The sequence below is a fragment of the Euleptes europaea genome, chromosome 7 (assembly GCF_029931775.1).
Source record: "Euleptes europaea isolate rEulEur1 chromosome 7, rEulEur1.hap1, whole genome shotgun sequence".
NCBI lineage: Eukaryota > Metazoa > Chordata > Lepidosauria > Squamata > Sphaerodactylidae > Euleptes > Euleptes europaea.
The window spans coordinates 59,343,665-59,367,955 of record NC_079318.1 but is presented as its reverse complement, the minus strand read 5'-3'; the positions used below and the strand labels follow the sequence as shown (position 1 = coordinate 59,367,955).

General features: G+C 41.3%; 1 protein-coding gene across 2 annotated transcripts in view; it reads right to left on the bottom strand.

The window, feature by feature from the left end:
* EPAS1 (endothelial PAS domain protein 1) overlaps window positions 1-24,291 on the bottom strand; it is a 125,517-nt gene that overhangs the window by 6,910 nt on the left and 94,316 nt on the right. For both annotated transcript variants that reach the window (XM_056852741.1, XM_056852742.1), the window contains exons 7-11: window positions 13,738-13,844; window positions 7,953-8,100; window positions 6,311-6,522; window positions 5,239-5,426; window positions 2,093-2,203 (exon numbers count right to left, since the gene is read on the bottom strand). In XM_056852741.1, the coding sequence (XP_056708719.1) occupies window positions 2,093-2,203; window positions 5,239-5,426; window positions 6,311-6,522; window positions 7,953-8,100; window positions 13,738-13,844 (766 nt within the window). The remainder of the gene's footprint in view (window positions 1-2,092; window positions 2,204-5,238; window positions 5,427-6,310; window positions 6,523-7,952; window positions 8,101-13,737; window positions 13,845-24,291) is intronic.

The following is a 24,291-nucleotide window of genomic DNA, read 5'->3' as shown; positions in this document are numbered from 1 at the left end:
TATTTTAGTGTTACAAAGATGAAACTCCATCTGAAACATATTGCCATAAAATCATTGGCTACCGTGAATAGTTTTTCTGTTTACAACCTGAGTTTGGTGCTTGGCTGAATGCTAAACTACTTACAGTAAGTGCCCAAATGGGGATAACAAGCATATCTAGCCTTCTATTTTCTATGTGTGTGTGCATATTGTACACATACCCCCACAAAGAGCAGATCCTCATTAGGAAAAATGGGAGTTGTACTATCAATGAGAGATAAATCACTATGGGTAGCCATGTTAGTCTGTCTGTAGCAGTAGAACAGAGCAGGAGTCCAGTAGCATCTTAAAGACTAACAAAATTTCTGGAAGGGTATGAGCTTTCATGAGTCACAGCTCACTTCTTCCAGCTGTGACTCATGAAAGCTCATACTCTGTCAGAAATTATGTTAGTTTTTAAGGTGCTACTGTACTCTTGCTATTTTCTATCAATGATAGGATTTAGTTTGGGGGCAAAATAGAAATTGAGAGCTTGGTTACAATAAGTAACAGGATGCCTGCATATTGTTATACTGTTTAAGATTTGGAGTAAGAAACTATCAGGCTCCCCGACTGAAAGGGCTTTCTGGGAAATTTCTATTTATCTTTCAAATAACAGCTGACTTATTGTGACCCTGTAGGGTTTTCAAGGCAAGAGATGTTCATAGGTGGTTTACCATTGTCTGCCTTTGCGTCGCAATGCTGACATTCCTTGGTAGTCTTCCATCCACTTGCCAGGGTCAACCCTGCTTAGCTTCTGAGATCTGATAAGATCAGGCTAGCCTCTGCTATCCAGGACACCATTTTTGCATACCACAAAAAAGTTTTCTGAGGGAAGGATCTATTTCTACAGCCCTGCTGTCCTTCTGTATTGTGGTCAGTAAGGATTATGAAAGCAAAAGCTATCTGGTTTTGCTTAGTTTTAAACTGTAATACCCTGGTTCAGCTCAGACAAAATGGGAAAACATGGTTCATCTTAAACTGTGTGAAACCAGGATTCAGTTCAAAGACAATGACTCATACCTTGGCTTTCCTAGACAAAAATTGCTTTGATTTCTTTCTCTGTTGCCTGGGAGGCAGCGCCTGAGAACATGCCAGAATTAATCCCGGATTTCTACATTCAGAACTGAAGTGAAGACTAATAGTGGTTAAGACTAATGGTGGTTAATAAACCAACTTCAGATCAGGCTAGACTGGGCTATCAAGGTCAGGGCTTTCCATTCATAACTGACCTTATATGCTCAACAGGTTTATGCTCACTGGCATAAAATAATCTAAACAAATGAAAAGCCATCATGTGCTGTGGTTACAGTATTGAAATAGGACTGTAGTCCTACTTGGGCCAGTTAGCCTTTCTCAGCCTAATTTACCTCACAGGCCTGCTATAAGGATACAACTGAGGAGAGAACTATGTGTGCCATCCTGAGCTCCTTGGACGAAGGGTGGGATGATAAGGCACTACATAAATGAATAAATATATTTAAAACAACTACAAAGACAGCAAAGAGCACTCCAGTATAACAGGACAGCAGTCACTGATGTCCATCAATATCAGCTGGCAATGGTTAGCCCCTCTCACAAAAGCCTTTTGAAATGAGAAGGAGTCCATCATGTGTTGCTAACTCCTGGTTTTGGCTGGGGAGGGCAGGCTAGAAATGTACTAAATAAATAAACATAAATAAACCCTGAGCTGCAAGTGAGCAAAGAGCCGAGTTCCCACTAAAACAGTAAACCTGTACCTGGACTTAACTACTTCAGACTGCAGGTAGGATCTCACCGGTCTGAATGTTCCTCCATAGGAAAAAAAAATCCCTCTATGTAAAAAAGCAGAATGCCAGAGAGAAGGGTTCTGGTGTTGCACTAATGCTAAATAGGATATGATAGATGTTAGAGAGAGAGAGAGAGAGAGAGAGAGAGAGAGAGAGAGAGAGAGAGAGAGAGAGAGAGAGAGAGAGAGACAGAGACAGAGACAGAGACAGAGACAGAGACAGAGACAGAGACAGAGACAGAGACTGTGTGTGTGTGTGTGTGTTATGTACTGGTGGTGTTAGATTTGCATGACTACATCCCTCACCTGTGAGTTGCACTGATTTTTGGCATCTGTGTCCATGGCGAAAAGTTTCTCGATCATCTCAATCTTCAGGTCTTCATCCAAGGAAGTATAATAGTCTCCAGGGCTACTGGGCTGCAGTAAAATGAACAGAGCACATAAAACAAAGAATAGTCTTTCATAAGCATGCAAATAGTCTCTAACCTGCTTACCTATGGCAAACAATAATTTCTTCCAGGTTATCAATGGGTAACTGAAGATGGCTCTTCCTTTTTTGGCCATAAATGACTAGCATAGGTATGTGTGGACAGGTGGGCTAGTAAAGATTTCTGTGGGCTGCTGAGGCCTTGGTTTTGTCATGACTGTACTGTTTCATTTTCGAAGAAGAGAAATCCAGTAACAGCAGATTGTATAACAGGAAATTATTTCTTAAATGGCTTCATTCAAAAACATGTTACTTGCTTGCCTCTTGATTATTACTTCTAGAGATAGCCTTATATTTTGATATCAGGTTTCCTCTTTGGAAACCTTTTGGCCTTTAGTACATTCACATTTAAACCGACATTTTCAGAGATAGCCTTTAAGGGACTGGTTCACACAATCAGGTATTCTTGGATAACAACCCATTGGTCATTTCCCCTAATGTGTACACTGACTTCTCCTGTCCCACTGTTATCTCTGATAAAACAGATCTGGAACCCCCACCCCCACCCCATACACTCCTGTTTTAAAAGGAAAGGTCCCCTGTACAAGCACCGGGTCATTCCTGACCCATGGGGTGACATCACATCCCGACGTTTACTAGGCAGACTTTGTTCATGGGGTGGTTTGCCAGTGCCTTCCCCAGTCATCTTCCCTTTGCCCCCAGCAAGCTGGGTACTCATTTTACCAACCTCGGAAGGATGGAAGGCTGAGTCAACCTTGAGCCGGCTACCTGAAACCAACTTCAGTTGGGATCAAACTCAGGTCGTGAGCAGAGCTTAGACTGCAGTACTGCAGCTTACCACTCTGCGCCACAGGGTTCAGTAACACTCCTGTTTACCAGTGGCAAAAAATGGGATGGTCAGTTTACACATCCTTGAGCAGTGACCTTTCTTTTAAATCATCTTTGGTGTTCTGAAAAAGCCATTCATGTGTATCCATCCAAAACTAATTCAACAACCTTTTGCAAGATCAGGGGATCCTGATATGCTATCTTGCATCCTAGAATAAGTGATCATATGAGGCTGTCTTTAGCATGCAGAGATACAGATACCCAACTGGCTCATTTTGATCAAGGAAATGATATGCTGGATGCTGGATCTTAGCCAATACAGTAAGAGCATAGCCATGTTAAAGAAGTGGGTACAATGGCAGGCAAGGTGGGGGAGTAGGCTTTGAGCCATATACTTATTCTCTAATGTTTGCATTGCATCGATAGATGTCTGTTACAAAATAAGCAAGTGGATTAAGGTGAAATATCTTCTTAAAAGACAAAGAGAGCCTGGTTCTTTTTTCTTTTCTTTTCTTGTGGCTGTATGGATATTAACTGCTCTGGAGTTACACCAGCTAAATGTAGAGAATTATACTTTCAGTTGTTAGCAAAGAAGCCATGTTCATCTGTTGTACCAAAAGAGACTTGACTATACAGATATTGGGGTCAAATATACCCAATAGTTGCAAATAAATTAAGGGGATTTATTTGCTAACTTCAATTTAATGTAAAAATATGGGGTTGGATCCAGACTAAATTTTTCACAAACTGTTGGGGTAGGGTAATTCTGACCACTTTCCCCTTTCTGCTGCAGATCCCCAATTTGCCTTTCATGCTTTTCCGGAGGGGCCCCTGTTCCCCAGGAGCAGTGTTTTGGGGACATTTGTGGGCTGCAGTAAGAGTGGGTGGGGAGGTAGGAACATTCTGTTCCACTGGCAGAAGTGCTTTGCATACGTGGAAAATTTAGTCTGGGTCCAACCAATGAAATTGTATTTGGAATTATTTGCAGGGTACAACTATACATACAATACAAGGATAGCATCTAGAAATAATGCCCCTCATTGTTAAAATGGATGCCATCAGGCAACTGATACTGTCCTCATGTGCTTTCCCCTTCAACTTAAAATCTCCTGGAAATATTTTTAAAAGCACGATATCGTTAATCCACTTAATCTTCCATCAGCTTTGAAAACGCTATGAGAACCCCCCTTTTGTGTGAACAGGGAAGGAAAACTCACCAGATACATTGCCATGAATATCTGTAAACCACCTTAATAAAATTAGCTTCATTAGTCTAATACGGGGTCCTCAACCTTTTTGAGCCTGTGGGCACATTTGGAATTCTGACATGGCATGGTGGGCATAGCAACAAAATGGCTGCCACAAAATGGCTGCTGCAGGAGGCAGAGACAGCCACAAAATGATTGCCACAGCTTAACTTCAGTCACATAGTGAAGATCCTTGGAGTGTGCATTTAAAAAAAACTATGCACAGTAGGATTGCCAACCTCCAGGTACTAGCTGGAGATCTTCTGCTATTACAATTGATCTCCAGCCGATAGAGATCAGTTCACCTGGAGAAAACGCCGCTTTGGCAATTGGACTCTATGGCTTTGAAGTCCCTCCCCTCCCCAAATCCCACCCTCCTCAGGCTCTGCCCAAAAAACCTCCCGCTGGTGGCAAAGAGGGACCCAGCAACCCTACTGCACAGCCAATCAAATCTCCAATAGTCAATGAGAAGCATTGCCTGGCCCCACCCAATTCCCAAAAACACTTGGAGGGGACCAGAAAAGGTGTCTGTTGGCAGGTGCCATGGCACCCACAGGTACCACGTTGGGGACCCATGGTCTAAATGAATACAGCTGTGTCCTGGTAGTTTAATTAAAGATCTCTTTGGCCCTCCAGTGACAATATCAGAGAGACCCTAATCTTCCCAGGTCAAACCACCTTCCCAGATCAACACCCTCAGTGTCCGATTCACATAGATGAAGCCAGCTCCTGCCAAACAAGTTCCAACCGTCACAACTTGTTGGTTTTGCTGGAACCACAGCTACTTAAAAACACATTAAAAGGGCTTATTGTAGCTCATGTTGCATTCATAAAAGTAATACACAGCCTGATTCGTAGCATGCATTTTCACTGCAGCCCAGTGCAGCAGAACTGAGAAGTTGGCATTCATCTCAAAGGGTCTTTCTTACAGTGGAACAGCTGCTGCTGCTGCTTGCGCTGGGAGTGCTGCTGCCAGGGGCCACCTGGGGCAGTGTGAATGACGGCATGTCCAGCTTTTCGGCTGGGGGAGCCTGGCTCTTGGCTTCTGGAGGCCACTGCTTGTTGGGGGTCATCACAGCTTTGTTGTAGGTAGAGATTTCCTCAAACTTTTGCGTCCCTGAAATTGACATAAGCAAGGTCATCCCATCCTCCTGAGTCTGTTGATCCCATTGCCCAGTCAGGCCACAAGAAAACACACACACAGAGAGAGAAAAATGAAAGGCTGGGGGCTCTTATGTCATGTGGAAGAGTACAGCTAAGCCTTCGTTTAGCATAAACAAGTGTTAAGCCATAACTTTGTCCCACTTTTCATATGCAGCTCTACAGTGCAAACATATTTTATGTCTATGCAAACATATTTTACGTCTATGATCCCTGGTGGATGTCTGCTGTCACTGGGAATGCCACTGCCCCCGAGGGCAACCTGGGGCAATGTAAATGATGGATTATTTTCCTCTTTTTCAGTCTTATCTGCATGTGTGTCTTATCTAAATGAATAACCAATGTCACTAGCTCCATGACACCGTTGTGAACTTCAGCTCTTTAAATGTGATTGTGTAGTTTATTGCATAAGGAATTTAGGCATCACACATTAGAATACAGACGTGGGGGATATTCAATACATTAGATTTGGAAAACCACAATCTCTGATTAGCAATGAACATGCAATTTATGATCTGGTGGCCCTAACCCTGAATTAGGGCAGAATATTGGTACATATCTAGGATTCTGTTTGGATATTCGTAGATTGGTCATTGTGAGATAACTAAATGGCAAAGACAACAAGTAACTCTAAGTGAACGCAAACCCCAAACCCCAAGTGTCCCTCTGTATTAGTTAAAGTAAGAACTACTTTCAGGCAATAACATTGGCTGGAAGGTCTTCTTTGTCTACCAGTTTCTGGGACATCTAACCAATAGCATTCTGGCAGACTAAGCACTGAGCAAATTTTAAAAGATGTTTCACCTCTCCACCCTCACAGTGGGCCAAAACATGACTAACCAAAGTCAAGAGATATGATAGCATCGCCTGGTGTTGGTGCCAACTGGGCCAATTCCTCTGGTTCCTCTTTCAGCTTGGTGAACAAGAAATCGCTCTTATCCACTACTGGGTCGCCATTGTCAAACATGCTTGGATTCATTGCCATCATGCGAGGCTTAAACAGCGATTCTGTCTGATCCATGGAGAACACAATATCATTGTTCTCAATTTCACTAGCAAGACAAGACCAGTAGGCATTTTAGACATTTTTGCACTTTGCAGGATGATGTTAACAAACACTTAGTTAAAATGGGACATATTCATACATGTATACATTAAGCAAACCACCACCTGATTTTGGATGAGTTGTTGACAGTAATTGCACTGTATCCATCTCATTCTAGGCTGGATCAATGGAGCAAAAATGTAAAATCACAATAAAAGAATCACATTGAACTAACAGGCTTGTCTAGGGTAACAGAGAATGAGGTCTTGATAATCCCACCACAGTGTTTTACTAGCTGGTGAATGGCCACATAGCCTGGAAGTCAAACAAAGAGAAGTTTATTTCCTTCTGTGATGAGGAACTGACAAGCTCTAACAAATCCCACATGGCAGGTTTCTGTTTTAGCTAGAGGCAGATTGTCTTCCAACCTTCTTTCTTCACTGGCATGTCTAGAAATCCCAGGAAGCAATGCCAGGGCAGGAATTTTTGCTTGCTCCTATTCCTAGTCACATGCCCATTCTCTGAGAGGCCCAAAGAAAATGGATACACATGAAGCTGCCTTACACTGAATCAGACCCTTGGTCCTTCAAAGTCAGTATTGTCTACTCAGACCGGCAGCGGCTCTCCAGGGTCTCAGGCAGGGGTCTTTCACATCACCTACTACCTGATCCTTTTAAGTGGAGATGCCAGGGATTGAACCTGGGACCTTCTGCATGCCAAACAGAAGCTCTATCACTGACCCACAATCTCTCCGCAAGATGCTGACGGCACAAGATTCTGGTATGCTGTTAAAATACAGCAGCTCCTAGTTTTGCCATTGTTTAGATGAGAGACCCCCTAACCAACCCTACGTGGCTTTGCTTTTCTGCACTGAGTTCACTATCATTTGTGTTTGTGTGTTCTCTTTTCTACTCTCTGTCACCCCCATAAATTCATGTACATTTTTGGTTTTCAAAATCAGCTTCCTAAGAAAGCAGAAGCTAGGGAAGGCTGAGTTCCTCTCTGACCTCTCCTAACATTATCTGAGCCTGTATTATGTGTATATGTATACCTCAAGCAGCACATGGTTGACCTGTATGCCATCTGTGGCAACTGCTATTTTTAGAGGCTAATGGAATATTCTCCTTTGGGTAGACTGGACTTCACAATAACTGCTATCTAGAAAACCAGCCAACAGGGTCTCCTCTCCCTTGGTTTGCCAGCTCACAACATTGGTCTGAGATCAAGAACTAGTCACTGAGGGGTTTGTTCTTAGGTACACTTGGGGGAAGATCGGGTATGTGTCTCTTTCTTTAAGGAGGCCTGCTATCCCACAGATTGAAGAACAGACACTCTTGGCTCCCAAAGGAAGCCGGATGGCCAGGAAATGGAAACTTGGAATCCTGCAAGGCTACTGATTTCCCATCATCAAGCAAAAATTCTTCCCGGTTGTCCTACCTCAGAACATAGTTGACACAGATGATGCACTGAGGCTGCAAGTTGCGCGTGTTGTAGATGACTGTTCCTTGAGTCTCCAGCCACACATAGCCACCATGTTTGGCAAGCATGCGGTACTGTCCGGTGATCACTTGACCTTTGGCACACACTGGGGAAAAGAACACATTGCAGTAATTTCATAAAACTTTTAAGTAAAATACAGTATGTATTATTTTTTAAATGGATACAAATAGCACCATTCCCTGGTGGATGTGCCAGCATCTTCCAGAAAACAAAGAGTCTTCTTGCATCTTGCTGCATGGATTTGGGCTAAGCTGCAACCCTAGCCTCCAAGCCCCTTTCAAATCATTTGCCCTCTGTAAGCCATGGACTTCATCACTATTTGCAGAGCCAGTGTGGTGTAGTGGTTAAGAGCGGCAGACTCTAATCTAGTGAACCGGGTTGGTTTCCCCACTCCTACACATGAAGCCTGCTGGGTGACCTGGGGCTAGTTACAGTTCTCTCAGAACTCTCTCAGCCACACCTACCTGACAAGGTGCCTGTTGTTGGGAAGGAAAGGTGACTGTAAGCTATTTTGAGACTCCTTAAAGGTAGAGGAAAGGGTGTGTGTGTATAAAACGAACTCTTCTTCTTTCACTGTACAGGAAGCATCTCCTTTGGAACAGTGCCACGATATAAAAACAGTGCCTCTGAAGTGGGACTCTATGGCTGGTGAGAACGACAATGGGACTGAGCGGGTGTTTTAGGGTGAAGAATTAATCTAAGTCTTTTGTATATGTGTACTTGCTAAATGCTTACCTTTCCCCCTTTGCCTATTTTTTTCCTCACTTGCTGAAGTTTTGCATTAAAAATCATCTTGTTCTTAATTCACTTTAGAAGATTGCCTTTTGATTACCAGATTACTTGTGTGTGGGAGAAAAATCAAAAGGTTTTGTCTAAAGATCATTTGGGCAAATGGGTTCTGCTGCATCTGTGAAACATTATTAAATTGGCTTCCTAATTATCAACTTGTCAATAAAGAGTCCTAATGAGAGTTGCCTGTTTCATTACCAAAACAGCTTTCTAATGCTTTCATCTTTAAAAAAAAAGCAAATCACATTATGTTCTGTTACAGCAAACAGTGTTTGTACCCTTCCTTTAAAGTCTTATGGGTAGGGGAGTGGATGGATGTCCAACGGGAAAAGGTTTCTGTGTAAAGACTTGAGGCACAACATGTTGTGGATAACCTATACCACCCTAGTGAGTGATACCAGAACTCAGGGTTACCCAATTAAGTCCACTGGAAATAGATTCACGACTGTCAGAAGGATTTCTTTTGTGCAACGTAATTACCTAATGGAATCCACCACCACAAAATGGGGGTGATGGCCATTAGCTTAAATGGCTTTTAATACAAATCAGACAACTTCATGGAAGACAAAGCTATTGGCTATAACAGCTAAAAACAGAGCTTTGACCATTGTCTCAGAAGGCATCTCACTCAACACTACTGGGAACAGAAAACTAGAGAAGATGGGTCTTGACCTACTACTCTAACTGTTCATTTATAAACCACTTTTTTGCCCTATGTAGACTCTTCAAGTGGCATACAGTGCTGTATACAATGCAGCCATGAATTTACATTGATGGAATGGGAGGTTTCCTGAGGTTTTATTCCTCTTGTTGCCAATTTCTGTTCTTTAAGCCTTATTGGTCTGCAAACAGACCCCACCTTCTTCTGCTGTGCTTCTCTGAAAGGCCATGCATGCATATGGGAGGTGGAACTCTGCTAGCTTCCATTCCATCCTGTTCACCTTTTCAAAAATTCCCCTAAAATGTGTGTATGTAAAGTGCCATCGTCGCAGCTGACTTATTGCAACCCAGTAGGGTTTTCAAGACAAGAGACTAACAGAAGTGGTTTGCCATTACCTTCCTCTGCACAACAACCCTGGCATTCCTTGGTGGTCTCCCATCCAAGTACTTACCAGGGCTGACCCTGCTTAGCTTCTGAGATCTGATGAGATCAGGCTAGCCTGGGCCATCCAGGTCTGGACCCCCTAAAATATATTAAGTATTTAATTCCATTCCTTGGCCCTTAATTCTCAATGACCCCCCCCCCCAAATGCTAACAGTTTAAATTGTTTAAAGCTGCAATACAGTATATTGATAAAAGGTTACTAAGGACTTTCAATTGTCTATCTGCTGAGATGAATGGCAAAATTCAGTGGGAGCAGGAACAGATCCAAACTTATTATTCCCCCATATTAATTATAGAATATAATTAAGTGCCTAGTATAATTTTGAAGTACATCATCAGGAAACGTTATGTAATGACAAAGACTTCATCTCTCTCCCTCTCTATCACTCGCCCTCCATAGGTTGTAAGGAGCAGTGCGTGCCAAGCCTGCCAAATTAAATCCTAGTCTTGCATTTGATGACTACCAATTAAAGTCTCTCAAACTATAGAATTTTTGTGTGAAGCCAAGAACACAGACAATGCTGAGTTTATTCCACCTCAACATGATGACTGCAACTGAAGACAACGTTGCAGTATTTTAAAAAATGGTAGCAAGCTGTAGCTTGGCACTAAGACTAGAGGCAGAGAATTTTTCTTTTAAAAAAACATTTTAAGCATGTAAATTAATCTGCCATTTTCCCTCTTTCATTGTGGATACTTTCTTAATTTACAAAAACCCAGCTGTAAACAATTACCTTAATTTTTTCTAGAGTCAATGGAAACAGTGTTAAGAAATTATAATCTTCATGTAAATGTTTTGTGTATTTAATTTAGCAATTGCATTTTGACTGTTTTATGGCTTGTATTTTTTATGCTCGTTCATGGATGCATTATACAAGCATTGGCCAAACCTCTTTCTCTCCCCGGCCTTAATTTCCCATGGATAGTGATCATAAAGTCATTTGGGAAAATTCTAAAGATACTAAATAATGGTGCCAAAACTGCAATCTTATGCACACATACTTTGAGAAGACCCAAAACTAAATGGGTCTCCCTTCCAGAGGAAACTGTGCCACAAAACAACCTTTTACAATGCAATCAATGCAATCATAATTCTGCTTGTTAAGTTCCTTGTCTTTCATTTGTTGAAGAAATATAAAGTTCATTTCCCCATAAAACATTAAGGCTCAGTCAAGAAGTCTGGGATAAGAGATGTTAGAAGTTACTTGGAGAAAGGAAAATGAGCTACCAGAATAAAAACTGCAACAATTTTAAGAAGCAAAAACTAATACTCACAAATGGCTATGCTACATCTATTAGTGGGGGCTCAATATGTTGCAGGAGCAAAAAGTGCACAGTTTGTGAACAGGAAAGAAACCCTGCATTTTTCACTAATCCCAAGAGGACTACCTAACTAACATTCTCTGCTTTTGCCCATGTGTATACAGCCAGATGACTGGGGAAGGCACTGGCAAACCACCCCGTAAACAAAGTCTGCCTAGGAAACGTTGGGATGTGACGTCACCCCATGGGTCAGAAATAACCCGGTGCTTGCACAGAGGACCTTTACCTTTACCTTATACAGCCAGAGTTACACATGGAGGTTCATGTATCATTTACTCCTTGACAAGAGAAATATTAAAACAAATGAGCACTACCAACTTAATTTAGAATCCCTTAGCCTCAAAATGCCATACAGTCAATTTTCTCAAATATATCAGATGGATATTTTTTTTCTTGCAACTTAACATTTAGTCAGTGTTAGTTTGTTTTCCCCTCGTCCACTTAGCTTAGCTCAACTTAGATGAAGTTATTGCAGAAGAAGTAATTGTACTGAATAGGAAGGACGGCTCCCCTTCATCAAGGCATTCTACAGAGTGACAACACATAACCATAAAATGATTAGACTATTTTTAGACAATGTGCACCGTGTTACAGTGACAAACAATAGAAAAGGAACTAAAAGGGCAGGCAGAGGGAAGGGAGAAGGGGGAATATAAATAGCCCAGAGTCTGTTTTGAAATTCTCCCATACTACTATGTCTGAGTTTGTGATCATTGTATGTGAACTTTTAAAAATAATTTTAATACGATTCACAGATCTATTGTTGCACCAAAATATCCAAATGCTTCAGCAGATGGGCAATAACAAGCTCCAGTAGGCATGGCAGGCTTTGGCCAATCTGTACCCTGGGCCAAATAATTTTAACATTGCTTTACAAAATGTCAGTGCATCTTAAGGGGTACCATCCCTGGGACTGCTGAGGTTGCCAGAATCTTATGGGATCTCCCCTAATTAACATGCTACACCTGGTAGCCATCCCTTTCCAGTGTGTCCACCTCATCTTCTCAATGACATGTGGTTCTAGGATCGAACAGGCTGGCATCTGGTTTCAGCTGGGTAACCATGGTGGCCTGGAGTAGAACAGCCAGATTTGAGTCCAGTAGCATCTTAGAAGCCAACAAGATTCCTGGGGTATAAGCTTCTGAGAGTCTGACAAATGGAGCTTTGACTCTCGGAAGCTTATACCCTGGGAATCTTGTTGATTCATAAGGTACTACTGAATCAGGCTGACACTTGTGGCTGATCTCCCTGACACCCCCCAATGTCTCCCTTTCCTTGTTTCCTGGCCTTTCTTTCCCACCCTATAGTTATTAGGTTCTTTCATTCTTCCTTTATACCTTGTAACTTAAAGCAGCAGATCCATGAATTCCAAAGAAGCACTGGTAAGGGAAACACTTAGAGCTGTGTGAGCTGGCTGTGGTAATGCAATGGCAAAAAGAAAGGTACTCTTAACAGTTTAAATAGCTACAGGGCTGATCTCTTGCATGGAACCACTTCTGCAGCTGAGCACTGGTTCAAGTGAAACTCTGTTTACACATGTGCCTGTAGCAGAAACTACTGAAAGCAACTCCAGAGGTTACACATCTTCTGCATGGAAGAGATACAAGTGTATTATTGTTATAATGTTATGTTTTCATCTATCTTTCAATATGCATCTCTCTTTTGCAACCAAGTCTGACTGAGAAATAGCTCTTGGTTTTGTCCTCCAGTCATGCTTTCCTACCACCATTTCCCATTAGCGATCTATATTTACTATTATTTATAAGAGACCAGCAGGGCATATGGCTCCTAGCAGAGTTACACAGGCAAAAATAGGCAGGTCTTATCTCCCCAAGCAACTTATTACCTAAAAGAGACAATGAGGAAAATGACAGAGAGAGGTAGGAAAGGAAGAATTAGGGCAAATGGAGCTGGGAATAAGGATTAAGGGGATAAGCCAAAATCATTTCAAAAGGTAGATATAGCCTTTTAAATTACCCAACAATGATAATTTCTTATTCACTGATGGCTATCAAAATAGGATTATTATTTTTAAAAGGTCTTGTAACAATTGTTTCAGCAACTAGATAAAAGTGTTTTCCTTCTTAAGTCACATTTCACATAAAGAAGTTGTAGGGGCCATTTGAAACAGCAGCTGTGTGGTGGCTGTCCCATACACCAAGTCACCCATGTGCAGCACATGGATGCCACTATGCATGGATGCATGGATGTGCAGCACAGTGCCACTAAAAAAGTTTTCTAATTTGTCTTGTTTTGTTTTTATTAATATTATATAATTATTATTATTAATTTTTTTTAAAAAGAGTTTGGCAGTGGTTTAGGAGACCATTCCTATGACTGGGCCCACCTGTGCCCACTTGCCATGACAATGCAGCTTACCTCCATGCCATGACTTCTTTGTGTAAAGCGGCCTTGATCATTAAGATCAGTTATTCACATTGCCCACTAGATAAGTGCTCAGCTCATGTTCCTATCCAAGAAATGCGGCTTTACTCTGTAACTTACAGTTCTGATGACTTTTGGTCATATTCTCAGAATCCAATGCATGATAGAATTCGTAAGCAGAACGGCCCAGCAGCTCCTCAGGATGGTATCCAACCAGTTCAGTTATCCTGGATACAATAACATATTTGCATTACATGTCAGAACACCAACTTTCATTTTTCTTTTAACAATGTACCTCCCTCAACTAAAGGAAAAAGCTTGATCTTACATGAAAAAGAATAGTATTGGATATTCCTTGCAAACCTATATGTGGAATTCAGCACCCTATCCATTTCCACTTTCTTTTCAAAACTTTGGCTAAATAAATTTCAGTATACAGAAGTGAGCTCCAAGCAAGCATGCTTAGGACTACAATACATACTAATGAGTCAAGTTTGAAGACCCAGGCAGAAGAGAGGACTGACATGCTGGAGGGGCCGTGGCTCAGGGGTGGAATTAGCATGCACAAAGTCCCAGGTTCAATCCCAGGTAGTACACGATGTGAAAGACCTCTCCCCACGACCCTGGAGAGCTGGTGCCAGTCTGAGTAGACAATACTGACCCCAATGAATCAATTGGTGGATTCAATATAAGACATGTCCCTGTGTGTTCTCTCTCCTCTCTCAAGTGAACTCCTCTTTCCCCTTTTCAGATTCCCCATGGTCCAGTGAAATACATACATTCATTTTATACTAATCATAGTTAGCTTTGCTCAAGTGTGTGCACACCTGGCTCAAACTGAGTTGAAGCTATCTATAGTTACCATTAAAATTGATGTAGACACAGTACTGCACCATGGTTATCTCATGGTTATGGGAAAGAAGGGGGGATTTGAGAACAAGAGGAAAGAAGCGAGCATGCTAATCCACAGCCTGCTCCCAATCTCTTATCCCTAGTTAAGAGAACATGAAATGTTAAATATGACTAGACTGCCATCAACTCACCAGACCCACCAGACTGCACCACGGAAGAAGAAACAAAATAAAACCTTGCCAAACTGTTGACCCTGTCTCTCTCCTCGATCTTTCATAATTTCCAGTTTTAACTCTCTAAACTGGCATCTAAAGCTAGGAATTAGCTCACTGCTTTCGGTGTTTCCATTATTAAAGCAAAAACACACACACGAAAGGCAAGATATTAAAACAGTTTGTGGGGCTTCCCCTCACCCCAAGAGTCTGCTGCTCTACTTATGCAATAATGTTTCTTAACATAAATTCCACAAAGATTTTCACACAGAAGCTCTGTTTCTTGCGTCACCAGCGAACAAATTGCTGGGTTACAAATTGGGTTACAAATAAACAGACGTGTGAAGATTTAACCTTGTCAATCCTAATTGTTTACTGGGTGGGACTCTATTAAATATCCTTTATAGACTGCATCAAAACAATTGCTGTATTTAGTCTTTCCTTTCCTTGGCAGCTTTGCAGAATAACCATTAGATTTTATATAGTTTTGATCATATCTTGCAGCAGTTTACGTCACATCATCTATCTAACATACTTGGATGGCATCTTTCAAACCCCCTGTGAAATAAAAAGGCAACCCCCCCTCGCACACATCTGAACTGCATCATTCCAACTTGACATAAACCTTACAAAGCCAGGAAATATGACCTGAGAACAAACACACAGCCTCCTCTGCCTGCAAGCACGTATTTGCCATTATCATTCATGACAGTTAACGCTGTATTCTCACAAGGATCCTGACTCTTCATTTCATGCGATTTTAACAACACTGACTAGGCTGACAGTACCCCCAAAAAAGAGGGATGTTTAGTAGAAGAATAGGCAAGAGGCTATATATACATTATATTTTCCAGATGAGCCAGCAACAACACATTGTAATGTGTGACAAATTCCTTAATTTAAATGAACATGAATGGTCAAGTTATTTGTGGCAGATGCAATGCATTTTATTTCTTATGGGTAAACATTTTAAGAATTGAAGTTTTTGTGATTCATCTTGGTTATTTTGTGAGCCTTGACAAGGTCTCTGAAGAGGTGGCATATAAATGGTACGAACAAAACACACATATTAAATAATACCAGTGGTCCTAAGAAACAATCATGCATGTGACCTGAAGCACAAGAGGGAAATACCTCCTCTATTCTACCAAATGCTCCATTTCATTTCCATCACTGCATATGCAACGCAATGACTTTAGATGAATTCACATGTGCCACTCAGTCGAGGTGCACATGTGCACAATGGAAAGCAAGGTTTAAACATGTTTATCTCTAGTTTCTGAAGCAAGTACACCTTTCTGCATGGCCAACCACCATTCAGCTTTCCCAGGTTTGACAATGATTTCAGTCTGGTCTTGTTTTAGGAAGCCAAACCATGAGGACACAAACCTGGAGTGCCTTCAGAAGCAATAGCCAACACACTGCTAAAGGTGCATGTTAAAAAGTTATATGTCAACCCCTCCAGTTGTGGTTATGGCATTTCTGATGATGAAGTCAGTTGCAATCCAGCGGTAAACTGCTTGTGTGAATGGAAGCTAAGTGCAGGATAAATACGTTGATTTAAATTAAGGCTTTTCAGCAAGAAAAGCCCAGACAGAATTTTTACTTGCCTAAAGATGTCTGTTTCTCTCTGCAGCTGAAAAACAACATTATGTGCCAGCATCCTTCTTAATCCAAGGCATTTTGATTTCTTAAATTTCTCTTAGCCAATGACTAACTTCCTCACGACAATGTTAACCTCTTAAAAGTTTACACCGTAGAATTACTTCTTATAGTGCAACTGCCCGTGAAAAGGTCATGTTCAGCTGGATCAGATGTAATCTTGGATTTTAAATCCTCTTGTGTAGAGGAGGTGGTGTCTCATTGCTTCTTTCACTGAGAACTAAGAGATCTGCCCAGTACATTGCAAATAGCTGTTCAGGTACTAAATGTCAGAGAGCTGTTTTTATGCTTTTAAAGAACAGGTAATACAGAAAATAAGGAAATTCTAAACCTGACCTATACACAATGGAAATATCATCTAGGGATGAATTAACATTTTTTAAAAGCTACTTTTGAAAACTGGATACACCATATATGTGCCTTTGCTAGTTTATCAGTTAATCTTTGAGCAGAACTATTCCTTCTGGCATTAACACCTCAATTTAAAGCATGATCCTGTTTAATTTTTAAATGAATCATACAATCGGTTCATTTCTCCTCTAACCCCAGTATAACTTGGTGTACTGAAAAAGGTTCATTTCTAGCTTTTTGAAACGCTACATAAAGTGGCCTAATGTAGGCACACCTCATTTGTTTCTGAACCTGCGGTGAGTTCTTTGTCAGAATCATGGTTTTCCAAAACCTTAATGCACGCAGACTGCAGATGTAGAAATTGCATTAGCTAAGTCCATGTGGCACTAAGCACCAGATGTGAAGCTAAATGGCCTGCCAGTGTCATATCACACACTTTGTTCAACTCCCTTTCAAGTGGCACATGTTTTGAGAATAGATAAGAGATGCAGCAAAGACAGCCGAAATTATGTATTTAATTCCGATATTTGCATCACTGTGTGGGAGGCTGTACATCCAGGAGGAAGCTCTCTGTTTGGATTTGGCTTTCTGGTTGTAGACAAACATGGGACTGCTGCCAAAAGTTGTCCCCATTCAACATATCAAAATATGTATATGTCCCCCCCATGTGATTATTGTGTACATTTCCCCATGCCACATCATTGACTGATGCTGCTGTGGGTGGAGAAATGTGCAATACAATTATATCAGGATACACATGAGTTTTATTACAGGTTATTGAGTGGAAGGTAGCTTGACAAAGGGTTGTGGTTTTCAGTGGCAGACTCGTGTTTACTGTAATGTGTAACAAATCGGCCTAGGAAAATGCACTGTGTTTCTACTAATGTAATACCATGTTCTGAATGGTTTAATATGTCATGTTTAATATTTATGCTTTGTTTAGAAGACAACTCTATTTCAAATTTCTGTAATTCCAAGTTCTATTACATTGCTTAGATGTTATCACCCTATTGACAGCCAGCATGGTATTGTGGTTAAGAGCGGTGGTTTGGAGCAGTGGACTTTAATCTGGAGAATCAGGTTTGATTCCCCACTCCTCCACATGAGCGGAGGAGGCTAATCTGGTGAATCTGGTTGGTTTTCCCACTCCTATACATCAAGCCAGGTGGGTAACCTTGGGTTAGTCACAGGTCTCTTAGAGCTCTCTCAGCCCTACCTACCTCACAGGGTGTCTGTTCTGGGGATGAGAAGGTGATTTTAAACCGGTTTGATTCTCCCTTAAGTGGTAGAGAAAGTCAGCATATAAAAACAAACTCTTTTTCTACTGACTTTCTCAGTGAGCAAGGTGGAATATAAAAACATAAATACAATTTACATTTCAAAAAACTTTATTGTGTTTTATGGTCTCTGGGATTTCCTAAAGTTCTCTGGGCTTCAGTAAAAAGTATAATCATAAATACTTTGGGAAAAATGGGAATGAATCTCCTTCTGGGCCTCATGGATTAACGAAGGAAACAGCCACATTAACATACAGTCATTATGTATTGGATATTTTGGAGCAAACTCTACCCTTTTTATACATTCCTTATGCTAAGGTGACATTTGCCACATTTTCTGTATAAGGAGAATTGATTTCAGAGCAGTCACACTGTGTGACTCCTTGCCAATCTTCAGCAATCCTGTTCTGCCTCTAAGCTTGAAGCAACAGTCACATATTTATTTTTATTTAAAATATCTGTAGGCCATTTTCCCTCCAAGGAGTCCAAAGTAGCTCACAAAATATTCCAAAGGAATCAATAAACCAACTCAAACATTCAACAGGATCAAACATTCTAAGGGTTAACAGTTGTCTTGCATTTAAAATAATAATCGAAAACAGGAAAATCAATAAGATACCCTCCCAAACAAAACTGATTTACATCTTTTCCTTTAAAAAGTCACAGAGCCCACCTAACGTCTTCAGGCAGGCTAGTCAAGAAAAGTGGGGCTATGACCCAAAAGGTTAGCATTCTGGCCAAAGAGGACCATCTGTTCCTTGAGAAGGGGGACAGCAGGCAGAAGATAGTGAGATGAAAGCATTTTTTAGAAATGAAGCTGTCATTGTTCTGTGGCAGAATAGAAGCAATGAAGCAGGCGTACCCTGGCCTGCTCACATCCTCAAAAACAAGGATACAAATTCTCCCATTAGAAGTTGGACATTACTTGAGGTCAGGCTGGCCAATGTGGTATGTCCTTTAGAATAGCACTGCATAGATACGTGTTTAAATCCTTAGTCATGAAGCTTATGTACTGAGTGATCTTGGGCCAACAGCACTCCCTCAGCCTAACCTACCTCACAGGTTTGTTGTGAGGACAAAATGGTGGAGGGAATAACCTTGTATACTGCCCTGAGTCCCTTGGAGGAAGGGTAGGAAACTGGTAACAGATAGACTGATCTAACACCCCTCCCTATTGAGATCAGGGTGTCTCGCTTCCTCACTTCCTAGTCTTATTAATGTTTGTTGTGCCTTTTCTGCTTTATTTTACTTGGCAGTTCTTTGCAGCTCTGACATTGTGCCATTTTTTAATTTTCGGTTTTGCATTGTTCTGTAATTGCTGGTTGCAGTTTGTAATTAATTGCTCTTTCGATATATATTGTTTTAAGAGCATGGTGACGATGGACTATTTTGAGATCCATTATAATGGAAAGGCAGCAAATCAGGTACTGAAAATTAATTATTCCTTCGAACAGACAGACAATATGCTCAATTTTGTCTTCTGTGTTCAATAAAAAATGACCATATGAATTGGTCTTTTAAGGATGATGACACAACCCAACTTCTGGGCTATTCCTGAGAACCACAGAGGAGAAAAGATTCCTCTTTCAGTGTACTTGTTACTGTGAGAGAAAAAATCACCATTTCTGGTGCATTCAGGAGAGCAGAGAACTGCATTCTCAGCAGTCTCCGTTCTTCTGCTCCTGAGGTAAAAGTGTATGTAGTAGAGAGAAGTACATTTCAGCGTGTATGAATATGAGGGAAGTAAATTAGGGACTTTTTGGACCCTATAGAAGTATAGAGCCAATGTCATACAGTAGTTACAATGTTGGATCAGGACCTGGAAGAGGCAGGTCCAAATCCCCACTCTACCATGGGAGGTTGCTGGATGACCTCAGCCTCTTTGTCTCAGTCTAACTTACCTTACAGGTTGTTGCAAGGATAAAAGGGAAGAGGGGAGAACCATGTTGTAAGCTGCTTTGGGTCCTCCACCGGGGAGAAAAGCAGGGTGCAAATATTAGGAATATACACTAGCAACAAAATCTGAATTCAGATTCAGAAAAATCCAGAACTCCATTAAAGTAAATAAGAATAGGCATTCTCTATTTTTTTTAAAAAAATGTTAAAAGGCAAAACACTTTTCACAAGGTTTCTCTCAGCTCTCTAACCCTTTCCTAGTACCTAGGCCACCCAAAGAGTTGAGAAGATGGGGAAAATACACACAGCAGCAGACACTGCTGCCAGGCAGCAGCGCCAGGCATTAGGAAATGACTGCTATCTAGACATGAACCCTGAACAGTGCAAAGGCCAGAAGGCATGGCACAGTGGAGGAGAGGACAGCTGGTGCCGGGGAGCAGACAAACACCCTGGGCAGTACTAGCAAGCAGACTGGAGCAGCAGACTGACAGAGAGTGGTGAGTGGGAAGGAACTACCCCAACAGCACTGGGCACAGCACCCTGGAGAAGTAATTGGAAGAAAGGCAGGGATGGCACCAGAAGGCAACAGACCGAAGCATGGCATGCCCTGTACCATGGACTGGAATGTGCCATTCTCTCTTAAACAGCCCCTTGTCTTGGATATCCAAATGTCAAACATCTCTAGCTCCTCCTCTACTGATTTCGCCATTAACTGCATTTCCTTTTTATCCAAATCCCCTTTTTTCCTCCTGAGCACTTTCTGGTAGGACTGTTCAATCAGAACCAACTCAGAAATCTGGATCTGGGTACCTGGGTCTCTGCCAAACATCCAAACATCTAAATAGCAATGGGGAGAAATGCAATTTGGAATGGGGACGTAGTAGGAGGGGAACTTAACTCCTGATTTTTCTGACCAATCCCCTCACCGTAACCATTTTTCTATCAGTTCCATCAAGCATATTTCCAACTGGGGAAAAGAAATGTTGGGAGGGGTTGCAATAAAAAGGTAGCTGGTAGCAAAAGAGTGATCAGCTGGTAGCAAAAGAGTCTTAGAAAATAAGAACATAAGAAAGGCCCTGCTGGATCAGACCAAGGCCCATCAAGTCCATCAGTCTGTTCACACAGTGGCCAACCAGGTGCCTCTAGGAAGCCACAAACAAGACGACTGCAGCAGCACCATCCTGCCTGTGTTCCACTGCACCCAAAATAATAGGCATGCTCCTCTGATACTAGAGAGAATAGGTATGCAGCATGACCAGTATCCATTCTAACTAACAGCCATGAATACCCCTCTCCTCCATTAATATGTCCACTCCCCTCTTAAAGCCCTCCAAGCTGGCAGCCATCACCACATTCTGGGGCAGGGAGTTCCACAATTTAACTATGCGTTGTTTGAAAAAATACTTCCTTTCATCAGTTTTGAATCTCTCGCTCTCCAGCTTTAGCAGATGACCCCGTGTTCTAGTATTATGGGAGAGGGAGAAAAACTTCTCCCTGTCCACTCTCTCCAAACCATGCATAATTTTATAGACCTCTATCATGTCTCCCCTCAGCCGCCTTCTTTCCAAGCTAAACAGCCCTAAGCGTCTTAACCGCTCCCCATAGGACAGTTGCTGTAGTCCCCTAATCATTTTGGTTGCTCTTTTCCGCACCTTCTCAAGCTCTGTAATATCCTTTTTTAGGTCTTCCGCTCCTTCTCTTCCCTAAGTTGTGTCCACTGCTTAGTATATGTTTGGTCCTTACTAGTTTGAAACTAGGAAAAGACACTTTGCCCGTTACTGATTACACAACCTGGGCACAGCACATTTTAAAAAGCGGATTTCACTTCAGTTAAATGCCTAGCTAAAGCCCCTTGTATAACCATCAATCTAAATTCTTCCACTGTTACTCACATCCATCATTCTCATATCAGAAGTTGACGGGGAGGATTCTTTCTGCTTTCAGCAGATATTTCATTAATCAAGAAAGAGGATTTTTAAAAAATCTGCAGCACTAGTTTTGGTGCCAGGAAAAGTGTGTGTGTGGGGTGGGGGTGGGGAGACAGGAATCCTAGTGCCTCTATTTAGTTTTAAAAATGCAGGGAAAATGCAGTGCAGTGGGAATAGGCAATACACTTATTCCCAGTACCACTTGGTAATACATTATCCTCACCAGTCACACACACAAAATAAACAAAACTCAGCATCCTGAATTCCACAGTCTCACAGTGAGCAAAATAAGGAATGATATACATTAATCAAGTTTTTTTTATTGACTGGATTCCAACCTGGTTCACCAACATTATAATGAAAAAATGTAACTTTCTCTAGCTTACTTGCTCTGTCTGACAGGCAAGATATGATAATCGAATGGACTGTGACTAGATGGCAGTAATAGCCAGCAGATTGGGGAACCTGTGTTGGGACTGGAGGCCCCTTCTACCTGGGACAGCCACACAGGCAAGACTGCTTAATGCAAATGAGGTACAAACACCACCATCCCAAAACCAGCATCATGTACAAGATTGGCTCCAAGATTTGGTGGATTACTGGCCAACATACAATTAGTTGAATACATTAAACAGAGAGAGAGTAGATTCCCCCCGCAAAGACTTAGGGAATGATCATAGGGCCCAGCTTTTTGTCCCCATAGGGACCTGTTTGTCCCCAGAATCCTCTTCATCACACTCTAGGGGTATCATCTACTCTACATTCACTGCCCTGTCTTCATTCAACCAGCATCAAGTAAGGCATTCTATCATCTCCATCTCTATGTTTTTGCTCACTCAGTTTAGCTTTCATTTTCTTCCCCCTCCTAGTATTTTGTATTTTATTTATTTATTATTTAAAACATTTTTTAACTTTATTACTTCACAAAACAAACTAACATACAAAACAAGTTCAAATAATATTCACATATTTTACCCAAATACGATTCATAACTCTCAGCCAATTGTACTGCAGTGATGCAAAGTTCTTACCATTCACTAAAAAAAGTAGGTCTAACCATCTGGTAACTATCATCCAATTTATCCAGCCGTGCCTGTATACCTGGAGACTCTTTCAATTTACAACATCGTGAAAATTTAATCTTGCAGTTGTAATTGAATTTATCAATGTGATGTTTGTGTGTTGCCCATAAATAAAGTTACGTAATTAAGCAGTAAAGTTTCAGGTGTCTTTGGAATATTCCTGTATAATCTATAGTTTAGCAAATCAATGACTTTAGCCCAATAGTCCACAGCTCTTGGACAAAGCCACCACATGTGCAAGAAGTCATCTGCCAATGTGGCTTGGCAATACCAGCAACTGTCAACTCACGAATTAGAAAATCTTTGTGATCAATTTTGGTGTGAAGTATAACTGATAAATGGTTTAAAAATGTTTTCTTTGAACTTCAAACAGACAGAAAACAAAGAGCCTCTAGGCAAAGCAAACTTCCAGACATCATCTTCAATTTCCTAGCCTACTTACAAGTAAGATTATTTGTAGCAGTAGGAACAATATTAATAGCCAGACTATACATCTTTGAGAGGAAATATTTCTGAGGCTGCAAAATTACGTTTTCTAATTCATTCATCTAAAGCGTATATTAGCTGTAAGTCATTTTGCCAGAAAAGTATTCATTTGCAGATACTCGAACCATGATATATGACAATCACTGCTTTTAGCTTTCATTCTCTCCTTTGTTTTCATCTTATCTTTCTCTCTCCCTGCCCCTTCCTTATTGCTCCTCCTTATCCTTTCTTCTCCATCTGACCAGCATACATCCTTTCCCTCAATGCCCTTTCAACTTTGACTTGCTCTACATTTCACCTACTCAAGTTTTTTAGTCTTGCTGTTGCCTTTCTTAAAAATATATATCCAGGCTGCACTCCTTTGTATGCCTACTTGTAAGCAAGTCCTACTGAACAAAAAGGAAATTCATGTCTGAGAAAACATACTTTGAATAGGTTTGCATGGTGCAGCCCTAATGCAAGAAGCAAATTTTATTGAATTTAAGGGTTTCCCCCCTCAAAATATGCTAGTTGGGGTGGGGATTTATTTAGTTTCTCACATTCACGACCTTTTCCCCCTCCCTGACGCTTAAGACAGCATACATGGGTGACCCCGTTTTACTCTCACCACATCCCAATGAGGTACATTAACCTGAGACATGAGCCCTTTTCACAGGTTCATAGGAACTGGGCTTGGGTACCTGGAAGGGAACGTGGGGTGTAACTATTTCTTTTCTACTTCTTAACCATCCTTTGTTTAAGCATGAAAGGATGACATCATTTAAGTTATATATCTAGTCTCATATCCTTACACTTGTTTGTCTAGCTGATGCTATTATCTAGTGGAAGAGGCATCCTGAAAGGTGTTTGTCTGGCTGATGCTATTACTCTAGCGGAAGAGGGGCATAATAAAACTTTTTAGATTGTAAAGATCTCCTGATCTCTTGCT